General features: G+C 38.8%; 2 protein-coding genes across 3 annotated transcripts in view; both read right to left on the bottom strand.

The window, feature by feature from the left end:
• Positions 1-181: 181 nt before the first annotated feature.
• col28a2a (collagen, type XXVIII, alpha 2a) lies at positions 182-15,094 on the bottom strand. 2 transcript variants are annotated; one of them, XM_037976277.1, is made up of 36 exons: positions 15,078-15,094; positions 14,641-14,784; positions 13,874-14,448; positions 13,448-13,468; positions 13,299-13,358; positions 12,573-12,626; positions 10,995-11,039; positions 10,883-10,909; positions 10,739-10,783; positions 10,583-10,627; positions 10,265-10,318; positions 9,611-9,679; positions 9,452-9,520; positions 9,278-9,346; positions 8,058-8,126; positions 6,629-6,697; positions 6,455-6,523; positions 5,883-5,951; positions 5,683-5,754; positions 5,484-5,552; positions 5,339-5,410; positions 5,043-5,111; positions 4,840-4,908; positions 4,663-4,731; positions 4,484-4,552; positions 4,319-4,387; positions 3,920-3,988; positions 3,683-3,751; positions 3,516-3,596; positions 3,153-3,188; positions 3,027-3,063; positions 2,306-2,863; positions 1,939-2,219; positions 1,552-1,834; positions 889-1,080; positions 182-787 (listed from the first exon to the last, which is right to left on the bottom strand). In XM_037976277.1, the coding sequence occupies exons 2-36, from the start codon at positions 14,774-14,776 to the stop codon at positions 780-782; spliced, it is 3,717 nt and encodes a 1,238-aa protein (XP_037832205.1). In that variant the 5' UTR covers positions 14,777-14,784; positions 15,078-15,094; the 3' UTR covers positions 182-779. The 2 variants fall into 2 exon arrangements, with proteins under 2 accessions (XP_037832205.1, XP_017280066.1); XM_017424577.2 differs by lacking the exon at positions 15,078-15,094 and adding an exon at positions 14,920-15,047.
• Positions 15,095-15,880: 786 nt separating this feature from the next.
• Positions 15,881-21,983, bottom strand: part of zgc:172182 (coiled-coil domain-containing protein 89) — a 7,047-nt gene continuing 944 nt past the window's right edge. Inside the window, exons 2-8 of the mRNA XM_017424437.3 lie at positions 20,865-20,933; positions 19,859-20,331; positions 19,441-19,571; positions 19,231-19,367; positions 19,049-19,125; positions 18,230-18,329; positions 15,881-18,127 (exon numbers count right to left, since the gene is read on the bottom strand). Coding sequence (XP_017279926.1) covers positions 18,041-18,127; positions 18,230-18,329; positions 19,049-19,125; positions 19,231-19,367; positions 19,441-19,571; positions 19,859-20,331; positions 20,865-20,933 — 1,074 coding nt within the window. The 3' untranslated portion in view covers positions 15,881-18,040. The remainder of the gene's footprint in view (positions 18,128-18,229; positions 18,330-19,048; positions 19,126-19,230; positions 19,368-19,440; positions 19,572-19,858; positions 20,332-20,864; positions 20,934-21,983) is intronic.

Raw genomic sequence — 21,983 nt, 5'->3', positions numbered from 1 at the left:
GTAATTTTAAACTTGGTGACAGTAACAGAAAATTTAGGGAGTTCACATTAATGGTGCTGAAAAAGTAGTCTGTTTGCACAATATTTAATATGTCTACATTAATTTTTCTGTTGCTGCAATGCACAAACAAATGTAAACCATGATGGTGGCACTAGTCTTCAATTGACACACACACAACAGATATCCTTTAAAGTTTATTCACTTCAAAAACATATACAAATATTTATTCAGATATACAAACAATGTCCAGATAAGAATGGCTTTGACTGATCTTTACTGCAATATATTTGCAGAGGACCCCTGGAAGCAGCATCCAGTAATTATAATATATATAATTATATAATCTCAATAAACACATTGCAATGAAACAAACAAAAAAATATGCAAAAGTACTAAAAACACAATTCAGCAAATCATATCAACATAGTTTAAAAAAAACAATCATCATTCTGTTTCCTAAATGCAAAGCACATGGCTCAGAGGTGTTGAATCTATAAGTTAAATCTTTTCTGAGGCTTCAGAGCAGACAAATCCTCAAAACTAGGTACGTTCTAATTTACAAAACATTTTCAATAATCACTGAATTCTGAGGTAATGATAATTTATATTTCTTCAATTACAGCAGCAATAGAAACATGAATTAAAATTTTACCAAAACTGGCATATTTGTCTGTTGACAAACATTTCAAAGAGTGCAAAAAAAAAGCTAAACAGAAGTGATAATACATCAGTAAAATGCAAATAAAAAACTAAATTTGTCTGCTCTTTGACTTGTCTTCTTATCCAGCTGAAAAGAAAAAGAAAGTTTGAAAACAAAGGAATAAGAATATGGATAAAAGTAAACAGAATATGCACGATTACTGCTAAAAACAAGATTACAAAGCTTACCTTTTCTGATAACAACACAGGCCTTCTTGCATTCGTCTTCGGTTTCATAACGGTTGTCATTTCCTTCGCAGCCTCCGTACCAAAACTGAGCACAGGCGTTGGCTTGTTTGTCGTAGTACCAGCGGATGACGTAGTCTCGGCAGGTGCCTTGGTCTATGGCGAGCTCACAGCGGGGATCAAGAGGACGGACCTCTGAAGAAGAAAATGATGGGTGAGTTTTTCAAAAATTTGACTGAACAAGAATTAGATACATTTTCTTTTAGTGTTTGTGGTTAAAAAAATAAAATGAAGCATAGTAACACAGCATGAATGCACATTAAATACACATCTTTAAGTGCACTTGTGATGGATTTTACATGTTACATCCCTCATAAAACAAAAGATTGCAAATTAGTTAAAAACAATAAAACTTCCTAAATATCTGGGAAACAGAAAAGATAATGGTGAAAAAAGTTGGTTAACAGGCAGACATATTCCAATGGCATCAAGTGTCTTGTATGGTTTTTTGATCATTTCATTTTGTTATCCATCTTTAAGTGTCAAACAAAGCCATTACAAAGCAAAAGTGAGCTTGCATGCAATTGCGTTAACGCTTTCACAGCTATGAGATGCCAAAACGTCTTTCATAACATAACGTTTTTGGAGCAGAGATGCAGTGCTCACCTTTAGGCAAGTTTGAACTCACAACGAGCTGCAACTGGTTAGAGTTTGAATGTGAATCGGAGCCCAGTTTTGGAAGAGGAGGTGCCGTAGGTGTAGATGGCAGTGACGATGATGAAGCAGATCCTGCCGATGATGATGATGTAAAGACTGTCTCACCGGAGGGGAAGCTTTCTTTCACAGGTGATGACAATGTTGATTCACTGACTGCAGACACACTGCTACCGGTCCGTACACGTGCTCTTATGTCTAAATCTTCACCATCTTCATCTTCATCTTCCACCACCTAAGGTCAAATTTAACAATATCATATGTTTATTGTGGTGAATTTCAAAATGCTCAAAGAAATCATTGTAAGTCAGACAATACAAAGGTGTTTTCGGTAAAGACCTTTGGTGGTAGAGGATCGGCTCTGATTGGCAGCGTGAACGTGTCACCTCGGCTCCTGCTGTTGGTTCGTCTCTGATTTTCAGTCTCCTCTTGGTGACTATGCCCGTGTCCATTGTTTCCAAAATTATAACCATTACTGTCATAGCCATTATGCCCATTACCGTTGATTCTATTAAAACCAAGCCCGTTGTTGCTGCTCCAGGGTCCATTTGGGATGTGGTTGTAAATAAGAGCGCCATTTTCATCTTCACAGAACTGGTTGACAAGTTTAGACTCCAGTGCTGAGAGATGAAGAAATATGTTAATTTTGAGAGCATACTACAGAAGGAAAACATAATAATTTACAACACCTGAGTGTGATTATCACCTGGCAATGTATTGAAGTCATCAATAAGGTACATGTGCTCACTGTCTGGGTCAGAGGCGATAAGGTTGAGTTCTCGCAGAAACTCAGCCTGCGTAGGATCAGAAGAATTCACAATGCCCAGAGCATACATCTCAATGTTTGCAGCATGAGCCTCACGCACCGCCATGTCGAGCTTGACAGGTTCTCGTTTGTCTGCCTGACCGTCAGTGATGACAATAGCTACTTTTCTAACTCCGGGACGGGCGCTGAAGAAGGCCTCCTGAGTCGCTTTTCTTATAGCAGTCCCTGTGTAAGTGCCCTCACCCATGTAAGGCATTTTTCTGATGGCTTGTTTTACATCCTCCTTGCTCACATAGCGGGCCAAGTTGAACTCTAAATGCACATCCAGACTGTAGAGGACCAGCCCGATTCTGGTGGCGTTACGTCCGACAGTGGTTCTGTCCACCAACCTAGTGACAAAGTCTTTGATGATCTCAAAGTTCTCCGGACCGACGCTTTCTGAACTGTCGATAACAAAGACGAGCTCCATGGGCCTTTCTTTGCACTTGATGCCACATCCTGAGAATGATACAAATAAACTTGATCACTATCCCTTTCTTTGGCTTACTTAATGTGAGTCTAAAGCTGTGCCAGTCTACATTAGCATACAGCATGTATATTATTAGCTTGAGATTAATCTACAGGCAATAAGTACTATAGTAAACTTGGCTTGCAGTCTTACCACATATTTCTTTTATCATCTTGATAACGTCTTCTCTCTGAAAGATGTAAGAAACACAAATTTGTTGAATTTCTCTTCTCCATGTTTGCTTTATCTGGAAAAAAAAGGTTAATTTCGTAAACTTACAGTGAGGCCTGGTTCTCCCTTTGTCCCTTGTCTCCCCTAGAATGAAAGAAATTCAAAGTCACTGTCATTCAAGATGTCTGCCACAACCAACTGACTGTAGAAAACACAAAATGACTCTAATTTAGACAGTTTTATAGATATTGAGCTAATTCTTGGTGTAGTAGTAGTTGAAATGAATCCCCATCACATACTCTGAGCATTATTTGATCATGCAAGATATTGGCTTAAAATTTAGCTACAAGCTATTGGAGTCAGCCCTTTCCTTAAGATAGCAAAATGTCTGATGAACCAATTTGATGTACTTCAAATTGCAGTTCTTCAAGGAATTCTAGGCTTTAAATTTTTTATTAAATTGTATTTTACCATTTCTCCAGGAACTCCAGAATCTCCCATGTCTCCTTTTGTACCTTTCATTCCTCTTTCACCCTGTAGTCCACGGTCTCCCTGTCCCAATGAAAGATATTTCTTAGTCAAAGATCCGTAAATGAAACATTGATAAACAGTTTGGAAGATGTGTGAAAACCCATCACCTTAGATCCTGGAAATCCCTCTCCTTGAGGCCCTCTGGGCCCTGTCATACCTTGAGAGCCTGGCTCACCCTGAAATTAGATAATTAAAATAAACTGAAGACTTTTAATCCTTTGAATATCTATGATTAAGTTCTGTGTAGCCATGATCTCAAATAGTTTTATAATGGAACATGTCACCAATCAATAAGCATAATGTTTGCTTTACTTGTGTTGCATTAAAGGAAAACAGTGATTTACCTTTGGTCCTTGAATACCTTCTCCAGTAGGCCCAGCTGGACCAGTAGGTCCTGGTCTCCCTGTATTGCCCTAAAAGTATTATACAATGAATATTATACATAAGGACCAATGTCCTGCAAACTTGCACGCAGTTCTGAAACATTAGAACAACACCTAAAACTCTATGCATTCAAGTGTTTCAACTCCAATATTTAGTGCTTAAAAGTTTCCTATAGTAATTGTATGTCAGTTTTATCAACTGCTGATGAATAACGGTCCTTAATCAGAGACCATGGCTGTCCACTTTAGGCTTGTGCCCTTGCCTTTTATGTTTAAAAAAATCCTGCAAATTGCTTGGATGGTTTAATAAAAACGTAAATTTATTTCTGATCAAACATCAGGGTAGGCATTATTTCTTACTGGTGGCCCCTGCAAGCCCTCGCCGGGTGGACCAGGCAAACCTGGTAGTCCTCTAAAGCCAACGTCTCCCTGGAACAGACATGACATCGTCACAAAATCAGTACAGCACACACATCCTAACAAAAGAAGAGACTGATCAGCTCACAAAGCCTTGTAGACACAAACCTTAGGACCAGGAATTCCCACTCCTTCTGGGCCGGGCTCACCTGGCAACCCTGGCATGCCTGGAGGACCCTGGAAACAGAAAGACACATTTTAATTTAAAAAAAAATAAGGTTTGATATTTACAGTCATTTAAAATGTGCATAATTCAAACATTTAATGTTTTGAATGATGATATAAACCTCGGGGCCTTGGAAGCCTTCACCTTTTGGACCAAGCGGACCTGGCAAACCTGGATGACCACGATCACCCTGGTGACACAAAATTCAGAGATTAATACCAATGGCACAGTGCTGACTAGATGAATATGTTAAATAACTAATCTAAAAACATGAAAAATCACAAGTGAAAGCATTTACCTTTGGACCAGGTAGTCCAAGGCCTGTTTCTCCAACAGGACCGGGAGGACCAGCAGGACCTACTTCACCCTGAACACAGGAAAATTAACAAAAAGGCAAATTGATGACTTGTGTCAGCTTGTTTTCTTTTACATCAGCTCTCCTGGCTACCTGCCAGGATCAGTGTTAACAGAAGCAGTCTGACAATGAAGTTTTTATTTTACCTTTGGACCTGATATGGACCGTCCTGGCTGCCCCAGGATGCCCTGCGGTCCTGGAACTCCACGTTCACCCTGGAAAGATAAAAGTTGGCGAGAGACTTAAGATCCAATGAATGCATGACTCTGTGAAAGAATGAGCTGCCAACAATAAATTAAAGACTCATATTTAGACCCTGTTCAAAGGGTGGATTATTTTGACATAAATCTTAAATAACAGATTCATGGTTGTGTAAATGATGAGACTAAGTCTTGCTATCACACCACAGTGTTATTTTTCCTTGTTTCAATAGATTTCCTACTTTTGGTCCTGAAGGTCCTGGGATCCCTGGAGGCCCATGCAGCCCACGGATCCCCCTCAGACCCTGGTCACCCTGAGAGGGAGAACCACAGACTTTGAGTGTAATAAAAAAATAATAGAATACATAACTAGTTTTCAAAACATGCCTTTTCTCCTTGAATGCCAATTCCTTGTGCCCCCTCAGGACCTCTCAAACCAGGTAAACCAGGCTCCCCCTGATAGAAGCAAACAATGAGTTCAGTAAATATTCAAATTGATCTTTTCTCCTCTTTAAGCTAATGGGCAAAAAAGTTCAGGGTTAGGTCTCTTTTGGGTCACCAAATAGGAACAACAAAAAAACTTTACCTTTTGGCCTGGAGCTCCATCTTCCCCTGGAAGACCAGGTAGACCACCAAGGCCCCCTGCTCCAGGTTCTCCCTGTGATGGCAGATAGCTATTTGTTGTCATTCTTTGTAAGATTTGTCACATTAGCACACTTGTCATGCGCATAGATACAGTGGGCCACAGTTAGAATACATGCTTTCTTATAAAATCATTGGTTTTACCTTCGGACCAGGTTCACCAATGCCTCGTTCTCCTGAAGCTCCCTGCTCTCCTGGTAAGCCTTGGTCCCCCTAAAAATAGAAGTGGCAGAAGAACAAAGGTTATTAAAACTAATGATTTATTTGTTTTTTTTCCTGAAACAACACTAAGACAAGCCTATGCTTGAGTTTGAGAAATAATTGTTTTGGCTTTGAATGCACTCTTTTATGACGGAGCATGTGAAAACACTCTGTTGGTTCATGTAAAATTTGGAAAAGCAAAGTGCTTTGTTGGAACATTCATAATATTTTGATCCTGATAACACAATTATATGTTCATTTAAATCATTGCATGTTATATTATGTTAGGTTGTGTTAACAGTAGATCAAGAGGTTACATATTTTAGCTATAATAATGGTAATCCTGACATATTTTACTCTTTATTCATTTTATCTGTAGCAGATTTTCACGCCTTATCCTTTATTTTATAATGAGAGTAAATATGTCAGCACAGTGTAACATTACAATTCCATATAAAATGAAAGTCATCTCATTTGTTTCACAAAGTTAATGTTTTTCAAGTGTTTTAACAAACCTTAGGTCCAGGTAAACCTTCTCCTGGAAGTCCTCTGCCTCCTGGTGGACCTCTTGGTCCTTCGACTCCCTGCAGAATTGAGTTCATTAACAGATTTAATAAATGTAGTTCTGGCTACTGTAGCATTAGTTTGTTTCCAGGGTGTGTTTCACAAAGGCAGTCTACGAAGCTGACCTTTTCTCCCTGAATGCCCACCCCTACTGGTCCAGCTGGTCCAGGACGACCTGGGGGTCCAAATTCACCCTGGAAGTAAAATATCACGGCCCATTTATTGGTGTGTTTATTGTGCATAACTCACCTTGCAATATCAATATAGTCTGTATGTTCCCCAATGTATACATTATCAAATAATGCTTAAGTTTTGCCAGTTGAGGATGATGTGTTTGCAGCCCAGAACACCACCACCAATGTATTGTAAGGAATGGAAAAAACTTTTTGACAGGACTGTAACTGAATTCATTCAAACAGCAAAAAAACACTAAACATTGTAGAGCAGTGGTGTCTAATCCTGCTCCTGGAGGGCCACTATTCTGCATGTTTTAGATGTTTCTCTGCTTTGACACACCTGATTTGAATGACTGAATGATTAGCAGGCTTCTCAAGAATTTGAAGACCTGCTGAAGAGCAGGGAAACAACTAAAACATGCAGGATAGTGGCCCTCCAGGACCAGGATTGGACACCAAAACTATTAAACAGTTTAACTAGGAGAGTGATGGAGACCGTACAGAGAGGTCTTTATTTCACAACCTCAGCTTTAACCAACATAGTTGCAAATTCCACAAGTGATCTTGTCAACACAACATGTGCAGATCATTCAATCAGCTCTCTCTGTCATGATTTTCAGACGATACGGGACCCAGGATTGCAGACAGAACACAAGTACTCAAGAGATAATGATTTACTAAACAAAAAAAAATTCTGTTGTGCAGCAGAAACTACTTGGAAACACAGGGACGTACACGAGGAAGAAATCACGACTGACTGTGGGGAAAACACAACGCACCAAAGAACCGAGACACAGCGGAGAAGGAATATAAAGATAATACTAATGAACTGAATGACAAACACCTCGAGACAGGACAACTAGGAGCAGGTGAGAGTGGGCGGAGCCTGAAAACCATATGCAGGAAAAACACTGGGAAATCTGATAAATACTTGAACTAAAGTGGAAAAACAAAACACTAACAAAAACACAGATCCGGACACTGATTTTGCATCCTACTCTTGTGTCCAAAATTTAGGAAATATAAAAATTGCCATACATGTGATACTTCTCTCATAAGATTTGGCTTATAGGAAAGCAAACAGCACGCTCTGTTTTTACAGCCCTAGTGACTAAAAAATAACAATATTGATGATTGACTACTGACAAGTATGTGTCGTTAGTAGTAAATTAAATATGAGATTCATGTATTGTGTGTAACTTTCTCACGGTAACCGGATGTTAAATATGTGAAACATCTGTCTCTTCTTACCTTTATAGAAAACATCTTTATAACAGCAGACAAGAGAAACCTTTTGGCTCCCACTTGACTTTTATTAGCCCCTCTGCTGTTTATGTGTTGTAGTAAAAATCTTTTGTTAAATGAATTTACAACCCACCTTTTCCCCCTTGATGCCAACACCCTGCTGTCCCCTCGGCCCCCTCGGTCCAGAGAATCCTCGTTCCCCCTGAGAAACAAAACCAGGTTAATCCTGTCTATTAAAGTAAACCACAGCTGCCTGAGCTGAGCTTGGCTCAGAGTCAGCTCTGCATTGTTCCCAGGAAAGCAAAGAAAGAGCATGTTGGCTCCTGTTGCAAATGAATACAAACGTCTACAGTATTTTTTTCTGACCTCATGATTTCCTGTCTTTAACATAAAAGTCCTGACTGATTTTACCAAACGAAGAATTCAGCAGAGGAGAAAAGTTGTCATGTTGTCTGATATAGGTCAAACAGATTTGAAGTTACTTGAGGATATTTAAAATTGTCAAGATAAATTAAAGTACAGTCACCTTTTAGTACAGATAGCCCCATAAATAAGCTTATATGATAAATTTGCATATAACATTGAACTGCAATGGTAAAAAGTTACAATTGCAGTTGTTTGATGTTTTAAATTCCCTTAGTTTAAATTGTTTTCTGTACCGCTATCGAGTAAAACCAGCTGTCAGTATTAATGTAAACACTAAAGATGCCAGACTTGCGTGTCTTTGTATTTGAAAGGATGATGTGTTCGGTGTTTCGTGGTGCAGCGTGTTGCAGCTTGAAACTGCATTTTCACAGACTTAACAGAGTCTGCTTCAACATTTCAGCTTTCAACAGAAGTTAACCTTGCTTTGTTTCATTTCGGTTCTCTTTAGTTGACTTTTGATAACTCGACTGAGGGTAATTTGTATGTAAATGTCCAGCAGATTCACATTTTTCACATTTTTCTCCGTGGTCTTGACACTGGGATGGTTTGAATTGTGTTTATTTGTAATATGATCATGGTTTTCTTTTTAAAATTGTGAAAGATTTTGCATTCTGGATCTTGTTTTAGTTTTATCTTGAGTGTTCTTTTAAGTATTTTCTGAGCAAGTTGTGTTATTTTGTCTCTTTATGTTTTCAGTCTCGCTTTCTGCTCTCCAAACAACACTGTATGACAGAATCAAGCCATTACTCCCTCAGAATACTCACTGGTTTTAGTTTAATCAAGCCAAGCTTTTGTTGCTCTCATCCTCACCTACCTGCCTCCTGGAGGCTTGTCTGGATTTGAATCCTCCCTCCATCACTTTAAAGAATCAGCATGGCAAAAAATACATTTTCCTCTAGTTTTCTAATAATATATACTTGAAATGACCTTTGGGCCAGGAAACCCTTCTCCCTGGGGTCCTTTTTCTCCTTGAACACCTTGTTGCCCTTGGGGTCCCTGTAAACACGGTTGTTGCACGTCAGCCAAACATTGGCAGAACTAACAACATATAGGAATTTTCTCACAAGACCAAACAAATAATTTTGATGCTTCATAACTTACAGGAGGGCCTGGTTCACCCACTCCTGGAGGACCAAGAGGACCTGGTCGGCCCTGGAATCCCATGTCACCCTGCAAAAGTCATTCAACAGCTGATCAGATCACAAATAAATACAAAAAAAACAATAAAGTCTTTAAAGGATAGTTTGCAGGATGACTTACTTTTGGTCCAGGAAGTCCAATACCCATTTCTCCCTGAATTCCTGGAGGGCCAAGTGGACCTCGTTCACCCTGTGATCACAAGCATATTAACACACAAATGACCTAAAACAAATAATACTTTAAAAGTTCATAATGTTACACTGGGGTCTTCTATACTAGTTTAATAATAAAAACAAAAACACATATTCATTATGTACAGTATACATAATGAATATTTAAAGATATAAAGACTGATTTTATGGGTATTCCCTTTTTGAAGTTGCTGACATAAATTATACTATATGGGGACCACCAAGACTCGTGTGTACATACTGCCTACAGGTCCTTACATGGTGAGACACACAAGCTTTCCATGCATGTTATTAACTGCTAACTGTGTATGCGAGGCAGACAATGCTGTAGGCACTTCTTAGTCTGTATTTAGTTACAAGATACACAGGAGAACCTGTCATGATGGGTATTTTTTTCGTATGAATCACAGTAATGACGGGGGAGACTGTGTCTGTTTGCCAAACATTCACAAAGGCATCTTCGTACACGCAAAAATGTTGCTGCGGGGTTAAAACCGAGGTGGTAAAAGCTTCAGCCTTTGCTCAAACCTATCACAGGAGGAAATGTAAAGGTTGCAGCACATGTGAATGATGAGGCGCTGACCTGCTTTCCCTGAGGGCCCTCCGGTCCGATGTCTCCCTGTGGTCCTGGTAACCCCTGGTCAGAAATATCATGCAGTCGTTAATTAGGAAGATTGAATGCCTCTGTGTTTGAGATGAAGTGATTATGTTAAAGATATATGTTAACAAGTAGAGACTAAGCAGAGATATTACCTAATACACAATGTAAATATAATAATAAAAAGTAATTTTTGACATTTGTTACATTATACTTCAAGTTGTAAGTGTTCAATTTTAAATTGGTGCTATTTTTAACCTTAAAATACGGAAAAATCCTACAAGTACAAGAATGATTACCAACCTGCAGACCTCTTGGCCCTCTTGTTCCAATTGAACCCTCAGGGCCCTAAAGCCAATCGCACAAGAAATAAACACGCATTAAAAACATTGTAAACTCTGAGAGCGATTATCAACATGAGATATCCACCGTTTAGTAGCATCAGTAAAGATGTCATACCCTGTCTCCTTTGATTCCTGGAGTGCCACACTCACCCCTCTCACCCTGAGCACAAATGTTGTGCAGCACAGTCAAAAAAAATGTTTAAACTGTTGCCAGAAAATGGAAAAGAAAATGTCTTCACTCGTTGGTAATAATTTGTACCTTTTCTCCTTTGTAACCTGGCTGCCCCTATGAGCAAAAATAGATTTTATGTGTAAACAAACAGACACAGCAATGATATTTACTAATTGTGGTCATTACTTGTGGTTTTTACCTCAGTTCCCTCTCGCCCAGGAACTCCACTTAATCCTGCATCACCCTATAGGAAAAAAAAAAGATACAAATTTATACCTTAAATAATACAAGACTTTTAACTGTAAGTATTCTGAGATAAAAAAGCAATTTGCATTTACATCCACATTCATATATTTATTTAAGATTTGTTTAATGTGATAACTTGTAAATGGGCTGCAGAGGAATATATCTCAACAAAATAAAAAATAAACTATAAACAAATTACCATGGCTTGCATTGATGAGCTCTAGAAAAAGTTTTGGGAACACCCCTTTTAGCATTTCTGAAATTGTTTTTTTCGACTGTCATTGATAAGATTTTCTTTGTTTGAATTAGTTTTTGTTACAGTCTTGCACAGTTTTGCAAATGCCTTTCAGTGTGCAAATTGTCCACTGTTTTAACATATAATTTTCTTTTTTTAAGGTGTAGGATTTTTTTGTAGGTTATAAATTGAAAATGCATGTAAAAGCAGCTGAACAGAAATGCAAAATGCGTGAAAACATGCTGAAATATAACGAGACACAGCACTGTTTGTATACAACATTACCTAATTGCTAAATTTCTCACAACTTTTGGACATAGTGATGTAGAAGTAGCTCAAACCTGCATTATTTCTAATGACCAGCAGAGGGAGACTTCTATGGTTGCAAGTGGGAATCAAAATTTAAGTTCAAGAAATGTTTGAGAATAACTTTCACTTAATGTATTTTCTATGTTAACATTTTCCCAGTATACTTTTGTTCGTAAACACTAGTTTTTTCATCAGCTCTGCATGATGTAAATCCAAGAAAGGGGGAAAAAATAATAATGTAGTGTATCTTTTGGAGTTGACAAGTTGTCCTTTAATGGGTATTCATAGTCAATCCTTACACTTGTGATATGAGTTTTCAACAAACTACATTTTCTTGGAGCATTGTTTAAAAATAAGTTTTCTTTTTAAATTTATGACTTTAAATAAACAAATGATCAAAAACAGGTCTGTCAGTCTACATTTACAATTATCTTTGTCAGCTGCATCAGCATGCATTGCTTTTTTATTTAAACATTAAAAAAATAAAGTGGGACATAAATTTAATGAGACATAAATGTAAATATTGTAGTTTGTGTTTGTTTCTTAGTTTGTGAAGGAATCTGTGAGAGTGACAAGAAGGAAAGAGAGAATCAAATTTAAAACCAAAACCTTAAAATGGCTATTAATGATGGTAAAATTCACAGTCTGAAGTCGGACTTCTTGTACATGTTTAAAGACATCCATCCATCCATCCATCCATCCATCCATCCATCCATCCATCCATCCATCCATCCATCCATCCATCCATCCATCCATCCATCCATCCATCCATCCATCGCTTTATAAAGTAAAATTTTCAGGGGACCTAGACTCACACAATATATAAGCTTATGATCATAAGATGCTAACAATAACCTTGTAAGAGAGTCCACACAAAAAGAATCTAAAGAATTTACGAGAGAGACATACTTGAGGGATTGAATAGCTAGTAAAAAAAACCTACCAGCTGGGATTTTCACAACACATTTGTCCATCAAAGACACTCACCTTTTGACCTTTCTGCCCCGGAGCTCCATCATCACCTGGGCGACCTTTTTTACCCTGAAGAGAGAAACAAAATCAGGGTTCAAATTTGATTGATATCTGTGTGTTTGACATTTAGTTCTCTTGTTAGACAGCGCTAGAAAGACATGAACAAATAACACTCTGACCCAATTGCTGTAAATTTAGGCTTGTCTGTAACAAAGTGAAAGTTTGACTGACTCTAAACAGTTATTGTTGCCGACTGACTGAGGGGGAAGTGGTCATTAGCCTGATGTCTGATTTGCTGTATGACTTGGGTATCACACCCATATGCCCAGCAGTCCCTGTCCTGAGCTGCGCCTGGACCACAAGCACAGGTCTCTATCCACCAGAAATGGTCTAGTCTGTGGCCGTTAAACTAACGAGAGCAATTATGTGAGCTCCTCTGTCTAAGTATGAGAATCTGAAGAATCTCTCTGAGGTGAAAGCACCTGGTCACACAGCTGTCTGTTAGCAACACGATCGTCTGCCTGAAAGCCTGACTGAGACGTTTGTTATCTGGGGAGGGGGAGGGACCGAACTTCAGTTTCATTATGAGCAGCAGTGTATAAGGGGGTACCTTAAGCCTCACTCAGAAATGATGTTTGGTTTCACTATTGTAGTTCATGCAGTTGGGGTTAGTGAAAGTTATGACGGGTAAAAGTCCTGTTTTAAAGGTGGTAGGTGAAAAACTGGAGGTTAAATACTCACCGCAGGCCCACTGGGCCCCCTTTCTCCTTTTTCACAACCACATTTTTGAGCCAGAGGACACTTCAGAAACAGGAGACATGTTTGTCAAACTTAATTACATCGTGCCAAATGTCAAACAATCGTGAGCAAATATTTGCTTTAGTACTTACTCCTTCATCCGCTAATGTAGTCTGCAAAGGAAAGCAGAAATGTTTTAGAATTTGCATCAGTTTTTATTTCGGTTACTAAAACCTACTTTAGATTTGATGATTAAGATGGATACTTTATTGATCCTTTGCAGGAAATGACATGAAATACTTGTTCTCACAAACAAATAAAAGGATAAAAATATAAATCTTAGGTGATTAGCTCACATAATATGCCCAACTTTTTTAAATAGCTGTTGAGAAAGGCTTAAATCCAGATCTGTCAGATGCATTCTTTCCTTTCTTTCTCCTGAGCACTGGCATACAATCACCTCAACACAAACACCCGAACAAGTCTGTCCATGTGTAAACTCAAAAGCGATGCCTGTTCAAACTAAATACATTGCATTTTTCTGTGATGTCAGCTGAAAGACGAGACATTATACGCACCACTTCAGTGAAGATTTTTTCCAATATGTTGTCATCCTGTAGATTGTGGAGAAAGCGGGAGGCCGGGGAGCTGGCGAGCAGGCGGAGCTCGGCTACATTGGCTGGCTCGTTGGCTGCCCGGGTGATGCCCACAGTGAAGAACTTGATGTCCTGGTTCTTGGCATCAGCAACAGCAGAGAAAATGTCTGGGTTTCTTGGGTGGGAGACGCCATCCGTAAGCAACACCACTACTTTGATGCTTCCCGGTCTGGATTCCTCCTGGTAGATCTGGGTAATGTTGGTGATGGCGTAGGTGGTGTAGGTGCCATGACCAATATAGGCTATTGGAGTGATCCGGTCCCTGAAGCTTTCTGGCCCTTTCCAGTCTCTGAAAGTTTGCTCCTTGATAACATGACTGCTGTACTGAAGCAGAGCCACCCGTGAGCTCAAGCTGCGGCCAGTGGGCAGCCCTGCACCTTGGAGTCTGTCTACCATGTCCATCGCAAACCGCTTTTCCTGCTCATGATTGTCCTTTGCACTTTCAGAACTGTCCAACAGGAAGGAGAGCTCCAAGCTACAGTCCTCATCCAAGATAGCTGTGAGCACAAAGGACAAGTTTACAAACCAATGAGTGACAAATCTAAAGGTTCACACAGCTTTTTAAAATGGTACAATCAGAGTAAGAAGTAAATTTTATGGAGCTGAAATATGATCATTAAGAGAACACAAACAAGAAAATGATGCAGCACTAAAATTGTTTTCCTTGTCCATTTCAGTAAATTTCTCACCTTGACCATCATGAATGTTCGCAGCCACAGGCTTGGCCCTGGATCTCCTGTAAGTTTTCCTTTCTTCATAAAAGTCTTGAGCTAATATTCTGGACAGTAACGTGACCAGCAGCACCGTTGTAAAAGAAGGGAACATCCTAACTCCTGGAGAAAAACAGCCACAAAGATCCAAAAATCACCCAGCTTTGCAGATCACAGTCAGGTTTCAAGCATCAAATCAGAATGATAAAAAAGCGGGGCAGGCAAATCCTAAAAAAATAACAGAAAAATCATCCCAACCTCTTTTGAACATGCTTCAGATTATAGTATTCCTTGAAACTTGGACACTTGAAAAAAGGCATCAGAGGACCAGCTTGGACAGTTAGCTCACTGACTGTGCACCGGCGGAGGCAGCAGTCATTCTGGGAGAAAAGAATGAAACACTCAGAGATACTCACTCCTCCTTTATAAAGAGACAGATCCACTGGAGCCATGCCAAGACTCCCGCTGTTGCTCCGGGGCAGGGAACACCGTTGGGATGGGTTTGCATGTCTGAAACACAATAAAGTGTGTCTTTGCCGAGAGTGGTATTTCAAAAACTGCAAGTACAGCTGCAAAGGGTATAGGTTTACGAGGGAATAACACATTAACGGCACAAAATTACAGGCATCTATATAATTTAAAGATTTGCCACCTTTTAGTTACAGAGCTGGTCGGAGCTGTTGTTTAAACTCACACTACTGCCACACAAATTGTCACCTCTGTGGTTTTTGGAATAACATGCATCAATAAAACAGAATTTATATATCTATTTTTTAGAGTTGGTATAAAATATGGTGTTGATGACAGCATGAATTCCTCAAGCTCCGAAGTTTAAAGTTCAGAGGCCATAATGGCAAAGGCCTGGTCACCTTTGGTTTCCATCCAGGAGTTTGGAATGACCATAACAGCCCTGCCTGAGGAAAAGGGGTTAAAAGGTTCAAGACGTTCACACTTATTTTTTTATACCAAGCAAGGGCAAGTTAAATGCCAAAGAATGTTCAATCATCTGTATTTTAGTTAAAAAACAGCAGCTGATCAGTTTTCTCAGCTTGATCAAATAATTAATAGTTCATGCATACTGCAGAATTATCACACAAATACAAAGCAAAGATTTAGTGCAATACGAAACTTTCTCCAAAATGCATGCAGTTTTGAGAGAAATCAGTGAGCGCACGTGTTTAAATTACTGTTGCAATTCTTTTATATCATAATTTAAACGAGAAGACGTTTGACACCAGTAGATGGGCGGCATGTAGAGTATTTATAGCCGAGCTCCTCCTGGTATGGTTTGAAGATGGGCTCGGTCCTGTGCAGACTGGCAGAAAATTCACAACGCATTCTGCCCCCTGTGCTCAAGATGAAGAGGCTTCGTGCTGCAGAGCTCCAGGCGAAAAGTAATTAGAGGAGACTTTCTGACACAAAGGAATGCTGCACTTAATGACAGTCTGGAAAAATTCACCCTATCATCGTAGGTCTAATGACAACCATTGAAAATTTATACAGAGTACAATCAGTTGTAAAGTTTAGTTATCTTTTATGCGTAGGCAGTAAACACTGGACGGCTGCACTTTTGTTTTCTTTTATAACTGTGTCTGATTAAGATAGGCGCAAAATTTAGATTTTAACATCATGGCACAAAATAACAAATGTTAGAAAAGATCTCCATAAGACCAACTGACTAAAGCTCATCAATAAACAGATCAATGGGGAATATAAGCAATACTTAACTAATAATATTAAAATAGAAACACCAGAAAGAGCTCCTGAGTCAACCAGCCAGATGTTATACAATTCAAACTTTTAAAACTTAAAACTTTCCATATTTACACTGTTTAGACAGTGGAGCTATTTAAATGTGTGCATAATACTGATCTCTTATTTTATTTTTCGTGTCTTTTAAATATTATTTAACATTTGATTTGCATATGATATTTCTCTATCTTGTCTGACTAAACTTTGTACCCCATTGCTCAACCTCAGGTGTTTTCTGATCATTCTTGAAATGGTGGTAAAAGTCAAATTTTACAGCTTGCTTTGCTGTTTTGCTCAATTTCATTTACAAAATTTATTTGGCTTGTTTGAACATTTTAACTGTGATTGTATTTGTGAGGAATTCTGAGTGTTATACATTTATTTGAATAGTTTTACTTACCACGTCGCAAAAGATTGTTTCTCTGTGTTTTCTTTTGCCTTGTGCGTATGAAGAAAGTTTGTCCTGAGGAATTTCTGCTGCACTCTTGTGGTACATGAGAGTATTAAAGTAAGACTCTCTCCACAGCCACAGCCCTGTTAGCTGTGGGACGGTGCTTAGTCCATGGGCCAGATGCCAAAATTTCACAATTTGGTCCATCTCAGAGTGGCAAAGCCTAATGATAATTTCTAAAAAGATACATGTCTCTAGTCTAGATAATATTTTGGTATGATAGCCCTTCCAAAGTGGTAGCTTAGTCATAGTTATCAGCTCATGAAGTTATCAACCACTTTGGATAAATTCTGTTTTTTCAGACTGGTGTATGTCTGGTTTAGGCTCATGGTATGGACATAGTTGTAATGGAACTCTGCAGGAATTAAAGCCTGGTTTCAACTCCCTGAGGACAATAAATGGAAGACATGCAGCTCTTTATTCAAATCACTAGACATCTGCTTAATCTGTGACTGTCTTGGAGCAGTTTGTAGTTTTTTGTTTTTTATTCAAACTGGTTTATGATGCTCAGTGAATGAATCGGCCTGGCCACAGACTCTCCTCTCAAATGCGAGTTAATGCATTTGAGTTAAGTGTGGATTCTTTAGTAAGTTAAGGCAACTAAAACCCACGATAAGCACATTATTTGTCATGTTTTGCCTTAGTTGTATATTGTAGCCGCAGACATGTCCCACAGAGACACAGCCCACACTTAGTCCTGACAACATGTGGGGAATATTAGCATTAAACATTAAAACAAGGAAGTGTATTTTGACGATGTGTTCTCTACAATGACCTGCATACTATTATTCATGTGAGGAGAATGTAGACGATATGCACTGTTGTTTTGTCATTGGTTTCCTTGTCCTTCCAGGCAGGGGTTATGCTGTCCTAGCGGTCCACCCATTCCTATGGCAGTGGTGATGATCAACCAGGATAGCAGACTGGTGCCAGCATATATTCACTGGCAGCACAAGTAAATATGGTGGCTATGATCACTTGCCAGAATAGGCTTTCCACATGGTGGGCCATGTTACAGTAGTCCTTCAACGGGATGATAAACTGGCAGAAAAACATTGTTACGATTTATTTACATGTCTAAGAGTTTGTGCAGAGTAGAAGTAAACATTTTTCCTGAAAGGTTTTTTTTTAATAGAAATTGGCAAGAAAATTTGTGCCTCATGCATTTGCTAAGGTTTAGCCAATCATATGGCGAAGTTTTTTATTTAAATCCCTTTCCTGTGTGAGAAGACTGGCACTGTGGTCCTTGAAAGCATCAAAGTCCTGTAAAATAAACAGACAAACATGTTATTAGCCATGAATGACTGGGCTTCTATTACTTTTATTGAATTTTTAAATATGGCAAGGTACAACATTAAAACATACCTTGTTTAGTTCCTGAATCGTTGTGATGGATTCATCCAGAGTAGCCTGGAGAGACTTCACCCTTATGTCTGCATTTACTGCGTCTGCCTCCAGTGCAAACCTGAGGAAAGTTAGAGTTTTATTAATCTCGGCAGGACAAGTGCACACAGCTCCATGGTGATACTGGCAGGGAAATTAATTCACCATGGCCACAACTGGAAATATGTCACGGCAACTTAATTAAATGGATTAATACAATAAAATGGTCATTTCTGTAAATTAAGCATGCAATACCTGTTAGCTGGGTGTCCAATCTGCCATTAAGTGCCAATAAATTTATTTCTTGGAAAGCTGAAGTGTGAGCAAAGTGCTAGCAAAAGGAGTGAGGAGGACTACGTGGCTAATGGTGGACGCTCAGTAAATACCTGATTAACATTAACGTCCAAACATTTAATTTACATTAACCTGCTGCCATGCGGTGACCCATCTCCTTCAAGCTTCTGATCGAAGTTGATGACTTGCCACAGTGTTGCCATGTTGGTGGCAAAATGTCTTAAATGGCCATGAGAACAGTACTTTTGAGAGTATCCAGGGCAAGGTGCTCAGAAATGAATCACTTAAATTCAATTTGGACATCAATACATTCAAGATAAAGCTAAGGGTCTGCACTAAAAGCTTACAGTTATTATTTAACAGTTCTTTTTAGATTTAAGTGTCTCGTTCTCTCAACACATTAACGCAAATATTCTAGTGACAATGAGCTACAAACTTGTGACTAAACAGTGTTTTTTCTCCTCACTACTTCCCCTGCAGCAGTAGGATTGCTGAAATAAAATCCACCTGTTTTGTGCCTTTATTCGAGCTTTCTTCTCCTCCTTCCATTTTGTTTCCAGCTGCTGGATTTCCTCCTGTTGCTCCTGTAGTAAAGATCAATTTGTATGTTTAAGTGATTGTTTTTTAAAATTTTGTTTTTATTTTGCAGATGTGTTTATTAGTACGGACAATAAGTGTGTCTCATATACCTGTATTACTTTTTCTCTTTCCATTGAAATAATCAGCATTTTGTCCTTTTCTTTGGTGAGATTTGCTAAGCTTTCTGTCATGCTGATTTCCTTCAGCGCACGTTGGTCTTTAGTCTCTTTGAGTTTCAGCTTAAAGTCTGAACAACAAAAAGTTTTACAGATGTGTAGCTGCAGTAATAGGAAGGATGAACATCCTCTTACTCTACGTACCTTCATAAGTTTCCACAGCTTTTATGTGTTGTTGTTGAGCTTCAAGCAACAGACTGAGTAGCTGTTCCTCCTTGGCTTGATGTTGAGCTGCTTGTTCTCTGAGTTTTGACTCACATTCAGCTAATTTCTCCCTTTAGTCATGTGATATGATGCACCAATTAAACGAAATGTGTACAAATTATTACTGAAATGGTATATAAGTAGGTAAAAATGCCCTTTGTGGCTTCCCAAGACTACAAGTGACATTTTCAAAGATTGCTTAATTTGATCCAACATGAATTTCAAATAATATTTTGTGTACAATAACTTATAAAGCTCTTAACATCACATTTTGGAAGCTCACAAAGTAAATGTTTGGCAGTGTAGCTTTAACTTAAACATGAGTAGCTATATTAGTAAACAAGTTTAAGAAACTTACCTGTATTCATTGTCTTTAAGTGTAAGTTTTTCTTTTAGCAGCTTGACTTCTTGTATGAGCTTTTGAACTGATTCTTCTTTCTCCTGTAATTTTGGGGAAAACTGAGAATCGTTTTCCAGCTGTAGCCGTTTGTTTTCCAGCTTTAATTGGGCATTCTGCTCTTTGTGCTCCTCCATGAAAGAAATGATTGCCTGATTGTTGGCGGCCAAATCTGCATATCTTTCTTCTAATGTCTCTGCTTTCTCTCTTTCTCTGTCCAGTTCCTCCTGGCGGTGGGCCGCTTGGTCTTCGAGGTCCGAGTTAATTTTCTGCAGGGCTTGATATCGTAGCAGCATTTCATCAGCTCTGTCCTTCAGCGCGCAGATCAAACTCGACTGCTCATCTATTCTGGACCACAGCATCCGCGTCTCTGCAAAGTCCTCCACAGCAAGGCCTGGAGGGTTCTCATCTGACTTTTGAATACCTTCTGCATGCTGGGAACAAAAGCAAAACAGCATGTGGTAAAATATAAAAGCAACTTCTCTCTCCCTCTCTGTAACTGATTTCTTCCTGTAAGATGCAGTTTTATTCCTCAGCGTTGCAAAGGGCTCTTAGTTTTTTTCCTACTTTGTCTCCTGCAAGGTCCATGAGACTCAGTCATGAGTTTTAGTAAATTAGTCTGGCACACACACACGTATATTTTTGAGCATAATATATTGCAATAAAACAAATATTTATGTAAATACAACACATATCAAAATAGAAGTATAAAGAACAGCAGTAGGGGGTGCAGTTGAGCAGGGGTAAGCACTGTAGCCTAAGAGCAAGAAGGATGTGGGTTCAGATTTTGGCCCAAAGCCTTTTTTTTTGTGTGGAATTTGCATGTTCTCCTTGTGCGTGCACAGGCTATCTCCGGGTATCTTCATCTTCCTCCCACAGGCCAAAAACATGCATGGCGATTCTAAATTGCCCTCAGGTGGGAGTGTGTGGTCGTTCTGTCTCTGTGCTGGCCGTGTCACAGGCCGACCTGTCCAGAAGGTATCATGATGCTTCTCTCCCGCTGATTGCTGGGATAGGCACCGGCCCTCCCGTGACCCTGAACACCATCAAGAGAGAGCAGAAAACGACTGAGTGAAAACTGTGGCCAGGAAGCTGCACCAAGCAAGACAACATAGTCAATACTCAACACATAAATGCTTTGATATTTTCAGCTGTGCAGTTCTTTAGGTTTATCTATTTATTTATGGATACTGCAAAGTACCCAGAAACACTGCAACAATCTTTCATAAAGCAGTGTGAACACATTAGCTTAATACCTTGAGATTACATAAAGAAAAGCAGGTTGCGATGACAAAACTTTGGTTTAAAAAAAAAAAAATCTAAAAATCTGAGACAGAAAAAACAGACCTACTACGTTTTTTTTAAAGTGAAAAATAAATAAATAAAATTTTGCTGTGTGGACCTTGAGATGAAGAAATGCAGAATTGTGTAAAACACAACAACGCTCAAAGCAAAATAGATTTTTACAAACTAATGCAGCTCAGAATTGCACAGACAAATTCACTTATTAAAATCGGTAAAACTGTAAAAAGTCACACAGAAATTAAACAGAAACAAACCTGAAACTATGAAGCAATTGTTAATAACAAACTGAAACCTTTTCAGTGATGTGCGCTTGCACTTCATTAGAAATAAATAAAACTAGAGAAATTGCATTTCCTGCGAAAATGCAGTGTGAATGCTTTTTTGCTGAATGATTTGACTGAAAGCTGCTGAAGAAGCTGAAACTAGGCGGAACAAACCCTTAAAACTGCAGAAAAATGCTTAAAAGTAACAGAATAATCCTTAAAAATAACAGAACAATACTTAAAATTAGCAGAATGATCCTTAAAATTGCAGAACAATCCTTGAAACAGCACAAGAATCCTGAAAAATAGCTGAAAGAACCTTGAAAACATCCCAAAAAGCAGAACAGAACCTAAAAATAGCAAAACCTTAAGAACGCCTGAAAGGACATTAAAACAGCAGAACTATTAATAAAAAAGCAAAAAAATCCTTAAAAACAGCAGAACAGACCAGTAAAACTTCAGAACAAACCCTTAAAACAGCAGAACAATTTATAATAACACCTTAACAACCCTTAAAA

This window comes from Kryptolebias marmoratus, linkage group LG6 (genome assembly GCF_001649575.2).
Source record: "Kryptolebias marmoratus isolate JLee-2015 linkage group LG6, ASM164957v2, whole genome shotgun sequence".
NCBI classification, from domain to species: Eukaryota; Metazoa; Chordata; class Actinopteri; order Cyprinodontiformes; family Rivulidae; genus Kryptolebias; species Kryptolebias marmoratus.
Note: the sequence above shows the minus strand (reverse complement) of the source record. Positions and strands in the feature narration are given on the sequence as shown.

What these genes read in the sequence shown, in the direction of transcription:
- col28a2a (XM_017424577.2), bottom strand. An exon ending in TGGGCATTCAGGGAGAAAAG is followed by an intron (nt 6,524 to 6,628) that starts GTCAGCTTCGTA and finishes TCAATTCTGCAG; the next exon opens with GGAGTCGAAGGACCAAGAGG. An exon ending in AAGGTATTCAAGGACCAAAG is followed by an intron (nt 3,752 to 3,919) that starts GTAAATCACTGT and finishes ATCTAATTTCAG; the next exon opens with GGTGAGCCAGGCTCTCAAGG.